Consider the following 22464-nt stretch of genomic DNA (forward strand, 5'->3'; position numbering starts at 1 on the left):
GTTGCATGTTCAGGGTTGCGAACTAACTATGCCATTTCTTGGGAAAAAGTGAATAAGCTGTAAGATCTGGAATAACCTGTAGGATCTAAGTTAGCTGACATACTCAATATAACTTCTAAATGGCCTTTTGGGTAAATAACTTCTCTGGATGTAAGTGGAACACCATCTTCTCCAACAATTACAACTGCAACTGTCTAGCAGCATTTCTTACATTTTTAGAATGATTTATCTTGTCTAGGCCTATCTCTTTCATTTATGTGATAATTACTTTCAACTCGTCTAACCATGATGTTCTAATTTAGGTATAAATTATTTCTCCTTACAGCGTTTCTTACATTTTGATGGCAAATAATTTCAGCTTGCCTAATCATTTCACAAAACTATTAATTATTTTTAAGTTAATAGTATTTTTTCTAATAACTTATTTTAGCCTAATATCATCCATTTCAATTTCGCTATTATCAATAAACATATTAGCAGTGGTATTACTACTGTAGTAACAAATAAGCACAAAAGAATTTCAAGAGTAATGACCTTTTCTATAAAATTATTTACTACTATTTTAAGGGAACATAAGAATAAAATAAACAACTTTGATAAACCGCCATTATTTTAAAAAGAAAAAGTAAAAAAAAAATAAATTAAAGTATCAAAATATTAATAGGCTAAAGTTGTAAACATATCTACAAAGTAGTAAACATATCTATCAAGAGATAATAATGTAGAATCTTACTTGGTCTTATCTATAAAACAAATTTATTTAACAATTTAAAAGAGAGAAAAAAAGAAAAAAATGAAAATGTCTTATGTAATGTAAAGCAATATACTAAAAAAAAAAATTTAATGCAATTACTTTAGAATATATGATATATAAACCTCTACAATTAAACTCATTAGTTTAACCACTGGTTTACCATTGAGGTCGAAAATTGATAAACAAAAATTAAAATAATTTATTATTATTAGTTAAAATAACAATTTTTAAAATAAAAACTTATAACAATTTAATTTAGGATTTATCCATATTTTTTTGGCAATGTCATTCAGTATATTTTTTATCTAAAGTAATAAAAAAGATGAAACCATTTAAGAACAAATTTAAAAATATAAGTATATATTCAGATACCTTAAAAAGAAGCATAACACAACATTCTTTTGACACCTTCCAACAGAGTTTTTTTACTTTTTTCTATACCTTACTTATTTTATCTAAGAGAAAGTATGCATATAGATATAGAGAAATATAAAATGTATCGAAATATATCCAAATTTATGTAAATACACCTACATGGCCACAAGTAACAGTCTTTATTAGTGAAAACATATGAAAACCAAAATTATCTTTATAATATATAGTATATTTTATAAATAAACCTCTACAATTTCCTTGATTCAACAACTTAATTATGATTAATAACAACTCTGTAAACATGAATTTTTTAATAATCTAAGTCTTAATAAATTATAAACAATTAAACTTAAATAAAAATGTATGAAAATGATTAATGCTATATTAAATATAGAAAAACAAACATATAATAACACAATTATATCCTAAACCATAATTCATTCATGCAAGAGAAATCACTATACATTTATTGAAAAGCCAGAAACATTTTTTTCAAAGAGCAAAGGTTTTAACAATACTATAGATAAATTTTATTTATAACAAAATGCTGTCATGGCTTTTATCCCAATTATTAAAAGCATGTGAAAGCATGAAACTACCCATAAATATCTTTTAACGCTAGACCCCATCTAAGAATTATAGTTATCTATATTTTCAATATTAACATCTTTAACATGAAGCTTTAAATTTAAAAGTACAATTTAAAAAAAGATTACAATAAATTATTTACTTAATAAAATTTTAAAAAGATTTTATATTATCATTTCAAGCTACTAAACATTATCTACCTAATGTCTACTTAAACATTTTGAACTCGTACCATGAAAGGTTGTGACTTCTTTAAGAAAACACTTGGTTAAGAAAAGTCTGGAAACTACTTAAAAACTAAGAAATAGTGTATTTTACAGGATACAGAACCGTAACTAATATAGAACAATAGGCGTAACTATGCGCACTATAATAATATTATTTACTTAATATAAATAGCACAGTGAATAATAATATTATTCACTGTGCTATTTATATTAAGAAACAAAAGCAGCGAGTTCTAGTAGCGAAACTACCTATTTATCATTTTTAACAGACACTAACATTAGGATAAGCCAAAGGTTTACGCAAAAGCATTACGCAAAAAATTATCAAAGATAATGTTATGACATTTCAGAATAGTTATATTCTGAAAATTCATAACATTATCTTTGATAATTTTTTTGAAGGCTAGACAACACTTTGACCTAAAGCAGTAACATCTCTTGACTGGTAAGGTTGACGAATCTTGCTCTAGTTCTATATCTCAAATATATCGTGTTTTATAGTTAAACTAACCATAAAACACAATTTTTTTTTAATGTTATATAACATATAAAAACATCTTATTTAACGATCATGTACACATTAGATAAAATACATTTCATGCTATTATAAAAACACATTTATATAAACACATTTACAAAACATCTATATAACATATATCACCTCATACAAGTATTTATCAAAAACTTTTTAACTTTGAGCATAATATAAACATATATGCAAACCTTTAACAACTAAAAAACATTTATTAGCATCAATTATTTTTAATGTAACAAAGAATGCAGACTACAATTCACATCATTGTAATGAAAAAGATGAAACCATTCAAGAACAAAATTAAAAATTTCTAATAAATACATATTCAGATACCTTATAATGAAGCATAACACAACATTTTTTTGGCAAATTCCAGAATAATTTTTTTTAATTTTTCTATTCCTTATTATTTTCCCTAAGAATATAAAATATACATATAGATATAGAGAAATATAAAATAGATTGAAATAAACGCAAACTTATGTATATAAACTTACATGACCACAAACAACAGTTTTATTTTATTTAACTTTTCATATTAAATACATAAATAAAATTTTATTCTCATTATACTTTCTACAAAAAATAGTCTTAATCTATAAATAAGAAAATGAATTGAACTTACTAAAAAAGCCATCAGCTCCCTCTAAACTGTTCTAGAAAATAAAACAATACTTGCTTAAAACGTTCTAAAAAGACTAACGACAAAACTGAAACAGTTTACTAAAAAAGAAACATTGTACTTAAAAAACTATTTACCAGTCATTTTAGTTCTAACTTCTTCTAAAAAATGAAAACAGGCTATAAAAATTAGAGAAATAAAAACAACCAACAACAAACAAAGGATTATTTAAATTTTTATTTTAAACAATGAACAACATCAATTCTTCTTGAAAATAAAACTATATCGGCTCTAATTTTCTTGCTGACCTTACTCGAAGGACCGCTTGGAACATTTAACCGCGCATAAAAAAGTCTAGAAACTACTTACGAACTAAGAAAGAGTGTATTTTACAGAATACAGAACCGTAATTAATAATAGGAATAGTAGGCGTAATTATGCGCACTAATAATATTCATTGCGCTATTAATATTTCAATACCTTGCGGCAATCAAAAAAGAAAGTAAAACTAACAAAATAGAAAATTAAAATAAATTTAAATAGAAAAAAATGAAAAAAATTAAAATAATTTGTTTGTTTTTAAACAATAAAGAGTTTTTTTTTGTTATTTATCAGTTACCGATAACATATTCATGATCATAATTTATTTTCATAAATTAAACAAACGTCATTAAAATTTTACGTTAATGAATTAACAATAAACAAAATATCTTATTAATAAAATATTTACATTAAAATAAATCGTGCATTTTTTAAACTATTATGACAAAAAATAATTTTTACATTTAAAAGGAATTTATATATTTAATTCCTTAAGATAAAACCCTAAACACTTTATTTTTTTTAACTAATTTTTATCAACAATAAAAAAAATTGTTAAACAAACTGTTGCTTTAACAAAAAATCTATTAGTTTACAATTGCGGTTAAATGCTTTTACTTACGACTTTATTTCTTCAGAATAAACGTCACATAAACAATATCAAAATAAATTTAAAATGTTTTAAAAGATATAAGTTTTTGCGTAACGCAAAACTGCTGAATGCGTAGGCAAATCGCCTTTACGCAAGCAAAATGCGAGCTGCGCAGCACTTCTTAACAAGGCCTGTTTTGGATGGAGGAAATTAACTTCAGCATAACTCTCTTCCTGATTAATTTTAGTTATAATGCTGTTTTTGCCACATTTTTGCCACGCAGATGTTTTTTTAATATATTGTTTCCTGTTTAGGATGTTGAATGCTGGATCTTCTTGACTCAATGCATGGTTGCATTGCATGGTTCTTGACTCAATGCAATGGTTTTGCTTGTGTCTCTGTTTTTATGACTAGGCAACTCATTCTATTATCTCCTAATGAGAGTACAGCTCTAAAACTCAGTTTTATGGTTCTGAGGTCGGCTGGTAGTCAGGTTTCCCGAAGTCTGTGGTTGCTCTCAGAGAGGTTGATTCCATCAACAGCTGAAAAATATCAAAGTATTAACAGTATCATGTTGCTCATGGATGGTGTCCCTGTTTTTACTTCTGATGTGCATTGCCAGGGCCACATTTGGAGCCCTTTGTTACGGCTTATGGTTTATTAGTAGTAATAAGGCAATTGCTTGGGCTATTAAACAATGTTCTAAATACTATCTATGCTTTGAGTCAAGTTCTTCAACAAATTTAAAAATGAATAAAGTACCAAAAACTATAAAGCACAAAAAACCATCATCATCACCAAGTTCTCTAAACCTGCCATTCACTTATATTCGTGGTCTTCGAAGTAACTTTTCTTGTGTTGAGTCTTATCTCTTGCAAAGTTCATCAGATCTACTTGCTCTTTGTGAGACTAATTTGAGTTCAGCTGTCTCATCTTGTGATCTTAGTGTTGATGGTTATCTTCCTTTAATTCATAAAGACTCCAATAGTCACATGCTTGGCCTGGGCATTTACATTTGTAAGAATTCACCCATTTGTCGTGAAACTAGGTTTTTATGTGCTTTTGTTTAGCACCACTTCACTCTATTGGCTTTCTCTTTGTTCTATATCGCTCTCCTTCATCTCAAGACTGCACTCTTTTTGATGTTATTTCTGATCATATTGACTAAGCCCTCTCTCCTTATCTATTAGCTAATGTTGTTGTTGTAAGTGACTTTAATGCTCACCACTCTCAATGGCCTGGCTCTAGTGTCAGTGATTCTGCAGGCATTAAAGCCCACAACTTTTGCTTTTCTCAATCTCTAACTTAAGTAGTCAACTTTCCAACTAGCTTTTCTGACAACCCTAATCATTTACCTTCTCTACTTGACTTATGTCTTGTTTCTGATCCTAGTCAGTGCTCAGTTTCTCCACATTCACCCTTAGGTGCTTCTGATCACAGTTTAATCTCTCTAAAACTAATATCTCATTCTTCTTCATCACCTGAATCCCCCTATTATTGAACCTCTTACAACTTCAGTAAAGCTGACTGCGATTCTTTCCGTGATTTTCTTCGTGATGGCCCTTGGGTAGAAATCTTTTGTCTTCCTGTTGACAAATGTGCTACTTATATAACTTTGTGGATTCAGGCTGGCATAAAATCTTTTATTCCCTCTTGACATTTCCAGGTCAAGCCTCACTCTCCTCCATGGTTTTCTTCACATTGTGCTGCTGCAATTGCCAATTGAAACCATTACTTCCATATCTATCAGCAAAACAATTCAAGGTTTTTGTCTAATGCCAAAGCCTGCTATTCTCAGTTCATGAAGTCTCGTATTTTATCACAAAAATTAGGCTCTAGTGACTTCTGGAGAATCTTTAATAGTATCAATAATAAGGGCATTATAAATAAAAGTCTGTAATTTTAAATTAAAATTGTTAAATTAAAATTTAATTATAATATAAAATAAAAATCTGTAGTTCCACCTTTCTTGTATGGTTCAGACTTTGTCACCTCACCTAAATACAAAGCTGAATTGTTTGCTAAGAACTTTTCATCAATATATCATCTATTGATTCCACTAGTTGTGTTCTACCTGATATAGCCGTCAAACAGTTTGATCCATTGCTTTACATTTGTATCACTCCAGCTTCTGTATCAAAATTGATTTTCTGCTTATACTCTTCTACAGCTTGTGGTCCGGACAACATACCTAACATAGTCTTGCAGAAGTGTTTTCCAGAACTGTCTTCTATACTTTCAAAACTATTAAACAAGTGCTTATCAGAGTCTTGTTTTCCAGCCTGCTGGAAAGCGGCATTTGTTATCCTTATTTTAAAAAATTCTGGAGAGCGACCTGATTCGTCTAACTACCATCCCATTAGTCTTCTTCCTCATAAGCGAGGTTTTTGAATCTTTAACTAACAAACACTTAATCTCTTATCTTGAATCTAATAACTTACTTTTTGATCATCAATATGGATTTTGATCTTCTTGTTCTACAGCTGATTTGGTAACAGTAATAGCGGATAGGTTTTATTGTGCATTAGATAAAGATGGAGAGGTTAAAACCATTGCTCTTGACATTTCTAAAGCTTTTGACAAAGTTTGGCATGCTGGTCTTCTCCATAAGCTTTCTTCTTACTGTGTATCTGGTAACAAATTTGAGATTATTGAGTTCTTCCTTTTCAATCGAAGTATAAAAGTTGTCCTCGATGGACAGCACTCTTCTTCTTATTCTATATCTTCAGGGGTTCCTCAAGGTTCAATCATTGGCCCTTAACTCTTTTTAATTTACATTAACAATTTTCCAGATATTCACACATCTAAGGTGGCATTGTTTGCTGGTGATACTACTGTTTATTCTTGTCATGATAAGAAGCCAACACTCTCTGATTGCTTGGAGGGGGCATTTGAGCTTGAAAAGGATCTCACTTCTGCTACAGCATAAGGCTCACAGTGGTTGGTGGACTTTAATTCAGATAAAACTCAGTTTTTTTCAACCAATCGTTATGGCAATAATTTAGATCTTCCTAGATTTATGAATAGTTATGTACTCGATGAGTCATCATCCCTTTATCTTCTAGGATTAACTCCTACTTTCAATCTTTCTTGGAAACTATATATCAAATTCCTTGTAAAATTAGCATTTGCTAAGGTTGCATCTCTTTATCAAGCCCGACACTTTCTTACTCTGGATTCTATTCTCTATCGCTATAAATCTCAAATCCAGCCTTGATTGAAATACTGGTACCATATTTTGGGTGAATCTGTTAATGATGCGCTTTCTCTTTTTGACAAGGTGCAATAAAGCATTGTAAACATAGTTGGACCTGCTCTTGCAGCCTACCTAGAACCATTATCACATCGTTGTAATGTTGCTTCTCTTTCTCTTTTCTACAAATGCTTTAATGGATACTGCTCTAAAGAGCTAGCACCTCTTAGCTATCTACTAAAATTCATTTTTGTGTTACTCGTCATTCAATTAAGTATCATCTTTTTTCTGTGACTGTTCCTAAATGCTCCAAAAACTCTTTGTCTTTTTGTCTAGTTTTTTTCCTTGAACATCAGTTTTTTGGAATCGCTTCCTTCATCTTGCTTTCCTGATAGATATAATTTACAATCTTTTAAGTCGTCTGTCAATTGTTATCTTGCTTTACAATCTTTATCTTGCTTTACAATCTTTATCTTTTCTTTTCCAATAACTTCCAACTCTAATTGGTGGTTGCTTGCTGCCTTTTTGGAAGCGAAGATGTTTAAAAAAAAAAAAGTTTCACAAAAAATTCTTTAGCGATCTTTAGACCTAATTAGACTACTTTATCGATCTTTAGACCTAATTAGACCTACAAAAAAACCTTTATTGATCAAATTTAAATAAAAAGGAGATTCTGTTACAAGTTTTTTAGGCCTTGATCAAAACATCACTTGAACTCATCATATTGATTGTATAAGCACTTAATTTCTAAAAAACATCGGAATCTTATATAAAGCACATATCTACTTCAAATAGGAACATTTAGTACAACCTTATCATTCATTTATACATAACTATTGCAATAATATTGATATTTATATAACTGATATTGCCTGGGAGAGTACAGAAAATGTAATTTGTAATGTCTTTATCTGTCAGAAATATTTGGTGCAATTCCTGTAATTTCAAAACATCTCATGCAGTTTCAAGCAATTCATATAATCAGTTTTGCGGATTACTTCTACGTCTATTTTCAAAATGCCTTAACATAAAAAAAATCAAGTTGACTTTTCTACAAAATAAGCTAATTATAACATAATAACAAAATAACCTACAAATGTTATTGAATTAATATTTTTGAAAAATTGTAAAAAATTTCTAAAAATTGTTAGTTTCATAAAACGTTTTACAAAGAGCTTTTATGTATATATTTTATTTCAATAAAATATATAAAAGCTAAACATATTTTATGTTTTATATATATATATATATATATATATATATATATAAAGCGTGTACTCGAAATAAATGTGAAAGTTGAATAGCAACTAAAAAAATGTACTCCTCAGTTTTTATTTCGAACCAAGTAATAATTTTAATAACAGAATAAGAATCAAAACTATTTGATGCTTTTTTAAATGATATTTTAATATCTTTAATGTTTCTGCAAAGCTTTTTTGTTTTTTTCATTTTTCTTTTAATAATACCCCAGTACTTTTCAATAGTTCTCAATTCTGGGCACTTTGGAGGATTTTCTGTTTTAGGCATAAATTTCACATTATTCTTTTTATATCATTCCATAGCTAGTTTACAATAATGAATTGAAGCTAAATCAGGCCAGAGCACAGGTCTGTTATCGTGTGATTTAATGAGAGGTAAAAGACGTTTTTGTAAACATTCTTTAACATATATTTATTTAACATATATTTGGACTAAAAAATATAAGGTGCTGATCGAAGCTTTTTTAGCGAACTTGTCATGTATTGTGTATTTAAATTTCTTATCTGCTTTTCCTCTATATTTGGTAATATAATAAATAGCACCAGGAATTTGTTGATGATCGTACTTGATATAAGTTTCGTCGTCTTCAATAATACAGAAATTTTTAGAAATAAAATAAAATAAAGTCATACAACTTTCTGCTGCGGGTTCTTGCACTTTTTTGTTGAGTTTCAGAACGGTTGGACACTTTTTGTGCTTTGAAAGAATGAAAACCATGTTTGTTTCTAACTTATACAACAAAACTATGAGAAAATCCATATATTTATGCGCATTCCCTTAGTGAAAGGCTTGGGTTATTTTTAAAACTGTAACCAGTTTTCTAACTAGTTTTATATCTTTAAAACCTTCCTTTCTTCCACCACCAGATTTGCGTTTGATCGATTTTGTTTGAGAAAAACATTGAATAACATGACTAACAGTGAATGGATGTATTTGCAACGATTTTGCTATCGAATTGTAGCTACTATTAGGATTTTGTAAATATTTGCGCTTGATTTTTTCTCTTACGACTTCTTCTTTTGTCATTTTTAAAACTAATTTCAAGTTAAATCCAAAAACTAACATATTTTTTTGAAACCACAACACGTTGTATACAAAATACAAAACAATTGAAAAGATTTTAGTACAACCACTGAAAAAAAATGATGTGCATATTCTTTCACATTTATTTCGTGTACACGCTATATATATATATATATATATATATATATATATATATATATATATATATATATATATATATATCAGGCCTTGTTAAGAAGCGTTACGCAGCTCGCATTTTGCTTGCGAAAAGGCGATTTGCCTACGCGTTCAGCAGTTTTGTGCTACGCAAAAACTTATAGAATATAGATAATTTAAATATTCTTTTAGAAATTAAATTATCTTTTGATTGTCGTTAACGTGACGTAACGTAACGTTTATTCAGAAGAAATTAAAAAGCATTTAACCGCAATTGTAAACTAATAGATTTTTTGTAATAGAAATAGTTTGTTTCATAATTTTTTTTGTTGTTGTTAAAAATTAGTTAAAAAAAAAGTGTTTTAAGTTTTATCTAAAGGAATTAAATATATAAATTCCTTTTAAATATAAAAATTATTTTTAGTCATAATAGTTTAAAAAATGCACGATTTATTTTGATGTAAATATTTTATTAATAAGATATTTTGTTTATTGTTAATTCAATAACATAAAGTTTTAAAGACGTTCGTTTAATTTATGAAAATAAATTATGATCACGAATATGTTATCGGTAACTGATAAATAACTAAAAAAAAAGACTCTTTATCGTTTAAAAACATTATTAAAAAGAGTTCGCAAATTAAATAAGAAAAAATTTATTAACAGTTGATAAAATAACCAAAAACCAAGTGTAAAATCATAAGAAAATAAACAAACATTATTTTACGTTTTGCATTTTAAAATAAACAAACATTATTTTACATTTTACGTCAAAATAAAATTTAGTTCTTATTTGAAAAAAATAATAAAAATGATTTTTTAAATAAGAACTTAGATTTTATTTGTAACTTTTGTTATAGTGAGAAAAAAAAACTGTTTGTATGATTTTTAACGCGTTAATAAAAAAACTTTAATTACAATGCGGTACTTGAAAAGACGCTAGTGACGCAATATAACTTCTAACGACGCAAAATATATTTGCTGAGTTGAGTTACTTAAAAATGCGTTACGCATTTTCGCTACGCAGAAAAATCTCGTAACAAGGCCTGATATATATATATATATATATATATATATATATATATATATATATATATATATATATATATATATATTCATATATATATATATATGTATATATATATGTATAAATATATATATATATATATATATATATATATATATATATATATATATATATATAAATATATATATTCATATATATATATATGTATATATATATGTATAAATATATATATATATATATATATATATATATATAAATATATATATATATATATGTATATATATATATATATATATATATATATATATATATATATATATATATATATATATATATATATATATATGAATATATATATTTATATATATATATATATATATATATATATATATATATATATACATATATATATATATATATATTTATATATATATATATATATATATATATATATATAAATATATATATATATATATATACGTATATATATATATACATATATATATATATGTATATATATATATATATATATATACATTTATATATATTACAAAAAAAACTACTTTTGTCATTACTCCCTCTATTTTCACATGCGGCATTCTAACCGAAACAGCCCCACACCTTAACACTTCATTTACCATGTTTTACAGCCAATACTACACACTATTTTATCATAAATTCAATAATTTTTTTTTCCAGACAAACAATCTTATCTAGAAACCAAAGATTTAAAACTGTGACACGTCAGTCTGCATTTACTGTTATTGATGGTCTTTTTTTTATGTAGTATTGCCCAATTTATCATTTTTATTATCCTTATGATCTTTATTAAAGCATTTTAACTTTTTTATGTTTATTTTTGCACGGTTAGATAATTTAAAATACTTTTAAATTATCTGTTTAATTATTTAATTATTTATTAAATTATAGTGCAAAAATAAACATAAAAAATAGTTAAATAAAAAATAGCATTTTAAAAAAAGTTAATGCCATTTGAATAATTATATTAATGCCATTTGAATAATGATATATACATATATATGTATATATATATATATATATATATATATATATATATATATATATATATATATATATATATATATATCTATATATATATATATATATATATATATATATATATATATATATATATATATATATATATATATATATATATATATGCCACAGATGTCCACTTTTTTAAAATTTCAAGTTTAAGATATTTTTATGATATACTGGTACTAAGCTATTTTAATTTGAAAACTCGTAACAAAAAACTATGTTATAAGGTTCTATGGTCATTTAAAAAAAGGACAACTTTGAAACAACCACTTTTGTCCAATGTTTACTTAGTAAAAAAGGCAGTTGTCCCAGTTATTTAAAGCTAAACCAATGGTAAAATAAATTTTAAGTCACATGACCAACTTATATTCTTAAAAATATGGCGGATCTAAACAATCCTAAAAAAAAGAAGTCAAAGGGAGGAAAAGAGAGTTTGCTTGAGATCTAAAATTAATAAATCATGTTACAGGAATACCATGTAGTTGTGTTAATCTGCTTTTTGAACAATCTAGCTTTACATCGCTTTGTTGCAAAAAAGGAGTCTTTAACTTATAAAATCTTTTATATGAAAAATCATATAAAATATGAGACAAATGATATTTATCAACAAAATTTTATTTTTGGTTTATTGCTTTTCAGTGTGTCCACAAAATATTCAAATAAACTGTCAAAACATCTTTCCTTTGGTCTTTCAGAAGCAATACAAAGAAGAGCTTCAATTTTTATTTGCTCGAATTGTTTGCACAGACAAGTATTCAGAAGTATCATTCTAGAAAAAGACGCAAACAACACCAAGTGGAACAAGTATTGACAGGCACAATAACTTTAAACAATTTGAGTACATTTAAAAAATAATTATTATTTTTGAAATTTTTATAAAATTTTGCTTTGCCAAAAAATGTCAAAAATTGCGTGACATAATTTATGGACAACCCCTATGATATAGTTCATTTTTGGAATTCATGCAGGATCCGAATGATTAAAAAAAACCTTGATTTATCAAATTAGAGCTAGTCTATTTTTATTGTGAACACATGCCAACACATTTAATGAAAATTGTCAAAAAAGTTATTTTTTAAATGCAGTTACAAACATTTTACTGAAAAACAGATATTGAATGACAAGATTAATGTGATGTTGCTAGAGAGGTAGACTTTGGAAAAGTAAAAGCAAGTAATTTTCAGTAATGAAAGTAAAGCTCTTATTAAACTATTCAAATCTGAAAAATATAGTAATTGCTTTGTTATACCAAAGTTGCAATGTGGTAATGGGAGTGTTGGCATTTGGGGATGCTTTAATTTTGTTGGTGTAGGTGTGTGTAAAAATTTTACAGACCAACACCTCTATATAGAGACTATCTATTGATTTTTTTGAGCCACTTTTGATATATCACAGTTTTTTTATTAATAGTTTTTTTTTATGTGACTTTTGATATATCACAGTTTTATTTATTGATAGTTTGTGCTATTATGTTTGATAACATTTTGATAAAAAATTATGTTTTAGAATATCATCCAAGATGCAAGTTTTTTCTTGCAATTAAATCAAAAATTAGTTTGCAGGCAATATCTCCTTAAGTTTCTATTTTATGATGCTTTAAATAAATTTTAAAGAAGTTTTAATGCACAGATTTCTTTTTAAAAATGTTTTATATTAAAATTTGAATTTGTTTTAAACTATAAAAGTGTTGCATTATAAATGCATTTAATTTTTACTTAAATCAATTAAAAGTTTCAATGGTTTTCATATTTATATAGGGAATAAAGTTTGTACCACAACAAGAAGCATGGATTGTTGAAAGGTTTGGTAAATATAAAGAAACACTACTTCCGGTGTGAATTCCATCCTTTTTATGTTGATAGTTTGTCTTTGAAAATCGTTTTTAATTTAATATTTGAAAATTATTTAGGGCTTAAATCTGCTTATACCAATTATTGATGAAATAAAGTATGTACAATCACTCAAAGAAATAGCTAGTGAAGTTCCACAACAATCTGCAATTACTAAAGGTAAATATTTGATCTTAATATCCTAAATAATATAATAATTGGCTTAAAATTTTTTTTGTATATATATTCACTCCTAACAAGACTGCAAGCTATTATTTTTGGCTGAATCAAAGCAAGAGACGGTGTCTCGATATAAATACTCATTTTTGGCAGATAATAACTTATCTGGCTACTGTCTTGTAGAAGGCCTCATAGGCAAAGACTTTAAGGGTAAGCAGAAAAATTTTTACCAACCTTGCATCCCTTTATTATCTTTTAAGAAGGTATAGAAAAAAACCTTGTTTTCTGCCTAGGATTTTGAATGTTTTTAAATGTCTTCTATAATCAACTCAGGTTTTTGCTTGCGTCTCCTTGATAGTGGCTATGCAACACTTCCTAAAGTCAAACGAATAATAACTTTTGTATTTCTCAATCTCTTACTCAGATAGTTATCTTTCCAAACAACCCAAATCTCTTTCCTTCTCTCCTTGATTTGTATCTTGTTTTTTTTTCTAACCCTAACTTGTGCTCAGTTTCCCTTTATTCTCCTTTAGGTGGCTTGGACCATGCTATGATTATCATTAAACCTTTTACTAATACCTTTTAAAATTGTGATTTTCCTTGGATCATATGATGGTCCTTGGGCTGATGTCTTTAGTCTCTCTGCTAATGGTTATAACTTAAATGAACATAATGGTTATTGAACTTAAATGAAGCCAGATATGGAAGCTTTTCTTTCTTGTGGGTTTGTAGTCAAGCCTATTCTACCCATGGTTTCTTGTTTAACTGCTATTTCAAATTATAATTATTCATCATGCAAATAACTTTTTATCTAATCTTACTCTTGAATCAAATGGCCACATTCTTCCTGTCATTCCAGTTATATAGGTTAGCCTATTGTTAGACATCCAAATCACTTTAGCTTCTGTTGCTGAAGTCATTTCTCATTTAAACTCTTCTACACCTTGTGGTCTAGACAGCTTGTGTTCATAGTCAAAGATAAGGCCTTTGAGTCTTGAATTAACTAATTAACTAATATCTCATAAATTAACTAAAATCTCATCTTGAGTCTAACAACTCTGACAGATTTCAACCTTTTTATTCTACCGCTTTTAACTGTTTTAACAGAAAGATTCACGCATGAGATGGAGGCGATGACTTAAGAGCATTAGATGGAGGCGATGACTTAAGAGCATTAGATGGAGGGGATGACTTAAGAGCTATTACTTATGACATCTAAAGTTTTTGACTAAATTTTTTTTTATCATTCTTATAAAAAAGGTTTTTGTCTACTCAGGGTCATAAAGTACATCATGCTAAATTTATCTTTTGAATAAAAGTATGATCACTTGCTCTCTTGCGCAGAGATTTTCATTCAACATAAAATGCTTTTGAATTTAAATTACTTTTATATCTCTGTGTAGAAGCCAATAATATTTTAGGCTATATTTAGTTTGACTTATTTAATGAATAAAAGTACGTCACAGTAAATTTACCTATAAACCAAATTAAAACAACCAGTTAAGTTACTACAGTTAAGTTAATCAACTAATTAATTTACTTAATATAGGGTCAAATCATTATATTTCAACCAATTTCAAGAAAACTTTGTGGGGTACCATCTCTGATTTTCCTGATTTTTACATATCATTATCTAAATGATGTAAATAGGTTAAATGTGCAATTTCAGAGTTCCAAGTGCAACGGTTTAGAAATTATAGACTTACAAACACTCTCAGGTAGCCTCCCTCGGTTCCTCGAATGATAAAAATAGACAACTTTAAGGCCTTATAACTTTTTTCTAACTTTCAGCAAGTGGCTCATTTTTTCTAGAACTATTTTATAGATATTTCTGTTTTAAAATTTGTGATTTTCATTAGCTTGTATCATGTTAGAAAAAAACTACAGCCTCCTAAACTTTGGAAAAAATCTGAAAAATGCTAAATAAAGGCAAAATGAAGTTAACTGTAGTATTTTTCTATTCATCAACAAGTCCTTACATGTTAGTTTTCTAATTAGCTACAATGGTCTACAACAAATTGGCAAAATATAAGCAGCTTGTTACATTTTAGAAATCAGTTTTATCTAAAAATATATAGTCCACCTTACTAAAAAGTCCCATTTTCAGCCATTTGGGGATGGCTCGTAAATTTTTCTAACACTTTGTATTGATCTGATATTAACAGCAAATAAGGCCATTAGATCTAACTATATAAAAATGTAAACATCACAAACTTGTCATGTTCACAACAAAAATGGCAGCATTTTTTATTAACCCTATTTTTCAATTATCAGGGCTGAATAGTGTTATTGGAAACCAGTGCCCCTCCAACCTGCTTTCTGGCCCATGTGAGGGATGTAACCCACTATCTGTAATTTGTTTTACAAAATTTTATATAATTGCTATAAAAACCATTTCTAGCCCAGCATTGTTGTTTATGTGAAAAGCATAGTTATCTTTTTTACAAAATTCTTGTATTCTCCCTTAATAATGGCAATACATAATAATGTAGTTGAAAACAATTATATATGATAATTCATTTCATCCTTTTTTTAATAAGATAAGAGTAAAATCCTCTAGTGTTTTTGAGCTCAGGGTCATGTAACGTGGCAATAATGTCACTAACTGGATACCAATGGATATCTGTGGTTGTTGGATACTTGAAATAATTGCCTGCTTTTTGTAAACAGCTAATACAAACTGTGTCACCTTTAAGATCAGTTATCTTTCCAGGAAAGAATTCACCAAAATAATTCACTAATACCCAATCATTAATATTGATATCAGTATTCATCCATTTTTGTGTATTAATGCAAGTATCTTCCAGCATGTGAAAAGAGTCAAATGTACTGCTCATTGATGTTACATAAGCTTTTAAACAGCATGATTGAGGTGAGAAAAAATGGTATGAGAGAGTACCTTTGATGGCAGGAACATTCTCAAATCGTTTAGCAAGCACTTCATGTGTAATAGCAGCTGTTTCGGTTTCAGAAATGTAGATAAATCTGAAAAAGAATTAACATAAATCATAATTTTATTTCCAAATATGTATTTAGTAAGGTCTTGTTTTAAGGAATCCTTTTCTATACTATTTGATTTTTTATAACTAAACATTCATACGTTATTTTTATTATTTTTGTTTATATGCCTATTATGATATAGGATACTAGACATCAATTATTTGAAGAAATATCATAACCTAAATGTACATACACTTTGACAATAGCATGATATATACCTGATGTGTTTAATTTTTTCTTTAGCAACTAAGAACATGTCCCTCGGTGTCAAAATTTGATTGCCAATTGGCCTTTGAAGGGATAGGTTATGAATAACTCTTTTCACTGTACCACCTATTCCATCACATGCACTTTTTCCATGTGCAGTCCCAAAAAAATGCCAGTCTGCTTTTAGCCTATAGTCATTTTCATGAAAACACAGGTTTTTCAAATTAAACCTAAAATACAATAAGAAAAAAACCTATTCAGTTAAAGATTATCAATTTTGTATCCAATTTCAAAAACATCATTTCAAGGGCTGAAAATAGTTTGTCTAGAATAGGTAATTGTTATCAAAATTTTTTATGATATGAAAATTTAACCTATTTTTATACTGGCTGCTTGCACCATCAGTGAAATAATTGATCTTCTGAACTTGTGGATATTCCTCTTTCAGAATTGGTATGATTTTGGAAACATAACTGAAAACTGCCTCAGTATTGTGAATTAGATTGTCAGATATAACACAATAACATTTGCTTTCTGGTGATTGGTTTCCATTTAAAGATGGCACATATATGACAAATGGATGGAGAGTTGCTTGATATTTGGAAAAATAGGATGACTGAACTTCATCTTGTATAATAAATGAAAAATTTTCAGCAAAATCCATTTGCATAATACATTCATTTGGCTTCATGTTTTCTTTGAGCTGGTTTAAAAAGAATGTCTGTGATTTGCTGACATAATGATGTTTTGTGAGGTTATATAACTTGTCTGTTAACTCTTCTAGAAACTCATCAGGACTTTTAACTATAGTTTCCAAGGAGCATCTATCAGTCTTCAACCATTGCTTATAAGTTATTTTATTTGCTGAATCCCCTAACAGTTCATTTAACTTTTTTTCAATTCTCTTTTTTCCAGGACACTTCTCACACTCATGAAACATACATGGTTTATTTTCTATTGAACATACAGCTAAGGCCATCAGATCTTTTGACTTTATTTCATTTTTTAATGATTTAACCATAAGATATGGGTTTTGATGGTCAATACAAACACAGACTGTGTGCCTGCCAGATTTTCCTGCAACAATACAATGTTGTGGCCTTAAAAGAGCAAATGATGTCAGTCCACCTTTACTACACCATTAGATTTTGATTCTTCTAACCATTTCTGGTAAAGTTCTGAAAGATTGCATAGTATGAGTCGTTTCTGAATGTGCTGTCTACCATCAACTGTCTTTATGCTAATGTAATCCTTTGCTCCTGGCAATAACCTGCTGTTACTATCATCCTCATAAAAGTTGACAATTTGATTTACAACTTCAGTAGTCAATTTTTTAGGATTTCTTATGTCTGTTGATCTCTCACCAAGGATTCCTTTAACATCCCGCAAAGCTCTAGCTTGCTTCACCATATATTGTGTTGTTTTAAATTCATTTATTGTTTTCTGAATAGTCCAATGGACTGGAGCTAAAGTGAGCAATTTTATTTTTTGTGAAATATTGATCTCATTACGAAACTTTTGTTTAAGCTGTTCTACAATAAAATCTAAAGAGGAACTTTTGAGCATACTAATTTGAAGCTCATCTCGTTCAGATGCATTCAATGATTCATTTAGCAACTTAACTTTCTTTTTCAGGAATTAAATTAGAGTCCAGTTGATTATGCTCCAGAGTGACAGTTGTCAGGTTTCCTTTAACAATCTTTGAATGAATTGAGAACGGGTCACAACATGATTTATGGTACGTTGAATAGTAATTAATAAATTGTAACCTATGGTGAGTGCAAATTGTATGCAAATGAATATTTCTTATTCCAGTTCTTAAGGTCAGCAGGTATATACATACATACATACATACATACATACATACATACATACATACATACATACATACATACATACATACATACATACATACATAAGATCCAACAATTAAAAACACATACAAATTAAGTAGTGAAAAAAATGGAAACAAACTGCAATAGCAAAGTTTATTGAACAGAAAAATATCAAGGTAAGTTATTTTGAGTTATAAATGCTTATATATTTACATTTGCAAAAGGGTATATTATATAGAATCATTGCATTTTTAGATAAATAGTTAAAATTAACTAATAAAATTGAAACTCATACTTTGCTAAAAAACTTATTTAAACAAAACATTAAATCAATATTGTAATGGCTTGATTAGTCTTGTTATACTTCATATTGCCAGTAATGTATGAACCCACTGTCCTACTATTGCCTTGAATTATTAGCAATTCAATCAACTATAAAAAAATCATCATAATAAAGATTAAATCGCAATTTTATGATTAACTAAATTTTTTTTTGAGTGTCACCTTTTAAAAATAATGCAGGCTCTATATAGTTATTACCCCTTTAGTTGTGCTCCTATCCGGTATAAAGTCCAGATCAGGGAGTAAGTAACCAACCATATCTCTTTTTTTTTAAGAAATGACTTATGATAGGCTACATCCCTCACATGGGCCAGAAAGCAGGTTGGAGGGGCACTGGTTTCCAATAACACTATTCAGCCCTGATAATTGAAAAATAGGGTTAATAAAAAATGCTGCCATTTTTGTTGTGAACATGACAAGTTTGTGATGTTTACATTTTTATATAGTTAGATCTAATGGCCTTATTTGCTGTTAATATCAGATCAATACAAAGTGTTAGAAAAATTTACGAGCCATCCCCAAATGGCTGAAAATGGGACTTTTTAGTAAGGTGGACTATATATTTTTAGATAAAACTGATTTCTAAAATGTAACAAGCTGCTTATATTTTGCCAATTTGTTGTAGACCATTGTAGCTAATTAGAAAACTAACATGTAAGGACTTGTTGATGAATAGAAAAATACTACAGTTAACTTCATTTTGCCTTTATTTAGCATTTTTCAGATTTTTTCCAAAGTTTAGGAGGCTGTAGTTTTTTTCTAACATGATACAAGCTAATGAAAATCACAAATTTTAAAACAGAAATATCTATAAAATAGTTCTAGAAAAAATGAGCCACTTGCTGAAAGTTAGAAAAAAGTTATAAGGCCTTAAAGTTGTCTATTTTTACCATTCGAGGAACCGAGGGGGGCTACCTGAGAGTGTTTGTAAGTCTATAATTTCTAAACCGTTGCACTTGGAACTCTGAAATTGCACATTTAACCTATTTACATCATTTAGATAATGATATGTAAAAATCAGGAAAATCAGAGATGGTACCCCACAAAGTTTTCTTGAAATTGGTTGAAATATAATGATCTGACCCTATACTCAAAGACTTGCAAAAGTTAGCCATACAAATCTTACTATTTATATCTTATATGCTGTTAACACATAATAAGCTTTTACCTAAAAATTATTTTAACAGGTAATCTCGAATAGAATATGAAAAATACGAAAATATTTTTATTTTATTTAAAGCGTTATCAAAGTTAAACATTTTCTATAAATATGCAAGTTGTTTTTAAGATTTTTTAAAAAAGAAATCTGTTTAAACAAAAGAATTTTAGTCTTCTAAAATTCTCTTATTCAAATAATTTTGCGATTAAAATTTGAAATTAAAAATTTTTTTTTTTTTTAACTTTAAAAGAATTTTAACACTCAATAATTATAAATTTAATTGCAGCAACATCCTTAATACCCAGTGGCAGAGCTTTCCTGAAAGTTAAATGTAAATCTAGCTACTGTAACAATATCAGATTTAGAACATAGTGCAAGTGAGGAAGAAAGTTTTATTTAAATCGTAAACATTTTAAATAGTTAATTATTTTTTGTTTCTTAAAAATAGTTTTAAAAGTAAAAACTTACTATAGCAAACATTAACAAAAATTAAATTAAAAAAAAATAAATTATTTTATTATTTTATTATGAAATTCTGTTCAAAGGGACTTTTTTCCAAAAAGATAATTTAAGCATATACTTAAATAAATACAATTTGGTTTGTCAAAGTTTTTTTCTTTTACTTTTTATTCCAAAACAATTTGAACGAAAAAATTAAATGAAAATATCAACTTGAAAACACTGTGAATGAAAAGATTAATTATACTTAAATTTTTAATAATACGCCATATCAAAAAGCAATAAATTAAAAAAACGTGTTATGTAATGTTTTTTTGCTTTGTTCTTACTCGTTTGGTCTATAGATATCAGTAATGGATTGAGGAATTTTTTGTAGTGGTGGTGGTGGGGGATGTTGAAATATTTTTGTATTTTGTATCATATTTGGGTCTCCCAAAAAGAAGAGAAAAAAAGACCCTCCATTCCTAAGATATTTTATGACTTTCAGATTCTGGTGGAGGGGGAGGGGGGATGTGCACCCCCTTTCCCCTCTTCCTGTATCCATCACTGATAGAAAAAGTTTTACACAGGTTTACATCATACTTGCCATCTTTTAGTACAGAAATCAAAGTTTTATTCTGTGCTGTGCCCTGACTACCAAAATTTGTGTTTTTGGATTGTTGTTAAGGAATTTGTGATTGTTGTGATTGGATTGTTGTTAAGGAATTTGTGATTGTTGTGATTGGATTGTTGTTAAGGAATTTGTGATTGTTGTGATTGGTTTTTTTAGATATTTTAGTAATTTTCTTTTCTTTTAAAATTAATTGCGACTCAATTCAATCATAGATATGCATGGTAACTTAAACAATAAGTTTGTTCTTGTTAATCAACCTAAAGTTTTACACAGGTTTACATCATACTTGCCATCTTTTAGTACAGAAATCAAATTTTTATTCTGTGCTGTGCCTTGACTATCAAAATTTGTGTTTTTGGATTGTTGTTAAGGAATTTGTGATTGTTGTGATTGGAGTGTTGTTAAGGAATTTGTGATTGTTGTGATTAGATTGATTTAAGGAATTTGTAAACTTTTTATGGTTGCTTTTTGAATTTTTTTCACAGGGTTTTTGAACTATCAATTTTAGAATAATATTTAATAAATGTTTTTTAATTATGTTTTTTGCTATTTTTATTTAGATTATTAATAATCAGCTATGTTTCTTTTTTTATAGACAATGTGACTCTTCATCTTGATGGTGTTTTGTATTTTCGCGTTGTTGACCCATATCAGGTATTTGATTTTTAGTTTCATATCAAAAAAAATGTTTGGATTGTTTATTTTAAATTGTTTTTGTAATATTGTTTATTTTTTTTAGGCTTCATATGGTGTAGAGGATCCACATTTTGCAATTACTCAGCTTGCTCAAACTACAATGAGATCTGAACTTGGTGTGAATTTTATCTATATATTTGTATACATGTATATATATATATATATATATATATATATATATATATATATATATATATATATATATATATATATATATATATTTATATATATATATATATATATATATATATATATATATATATATATTTATATATATATATATATATATATATATATATATATATATATATTTATATATATATATATATATATATATATATATATATATATATATATATATATATATATATATATATATATATATATATATATATATATATATATA

General features: G+C 27.4%; 1 protein-coding gene across 1 annotated transcript in view; it reads left to right on the forward strand.

Annotated features, from left to right (window-relative positions):
• LOC100211318 (stomatin-like protein 2, mitochondrial) overlaps window positions 1-22464 on the forward strand; it is a 68312-nt gene that overhangs the window by 8732 nt on the left and 37116 nt on the right. The window contains exons 3-6 of the mRNA XM_065793491.1: window positions 13496-13570; window positions 13648-13747; window positions 21958-22016; window positions 22102-22174. Coding sequence (XP_065649563.1) covers window positions 13496-13570; window positions 13648-13747; window positions 21958-22016; window positions 22102-22174 — 307 coding nt within the window. The remainder of the gene's footprint in view (window positions 1-13495; window positions 13571-13647; window positions 13748-21957; window positions 22017-22101; window positions 22175-22464) is intronic.

The sequence above is a fragment of the Hydra vulgaris genome, chromosome 03 (assembly GCF_038396675.1).
Source record: "Hydra vulgaris chromosome 03, alternate assembly HydraT2T_AEP".
Lineage (NCBI taxonomy): Eukaryota > Metazoa > Cnidaria > Hydrozoa > Anthoathecata > Hydridae > Hydra > Hydra vulgaris.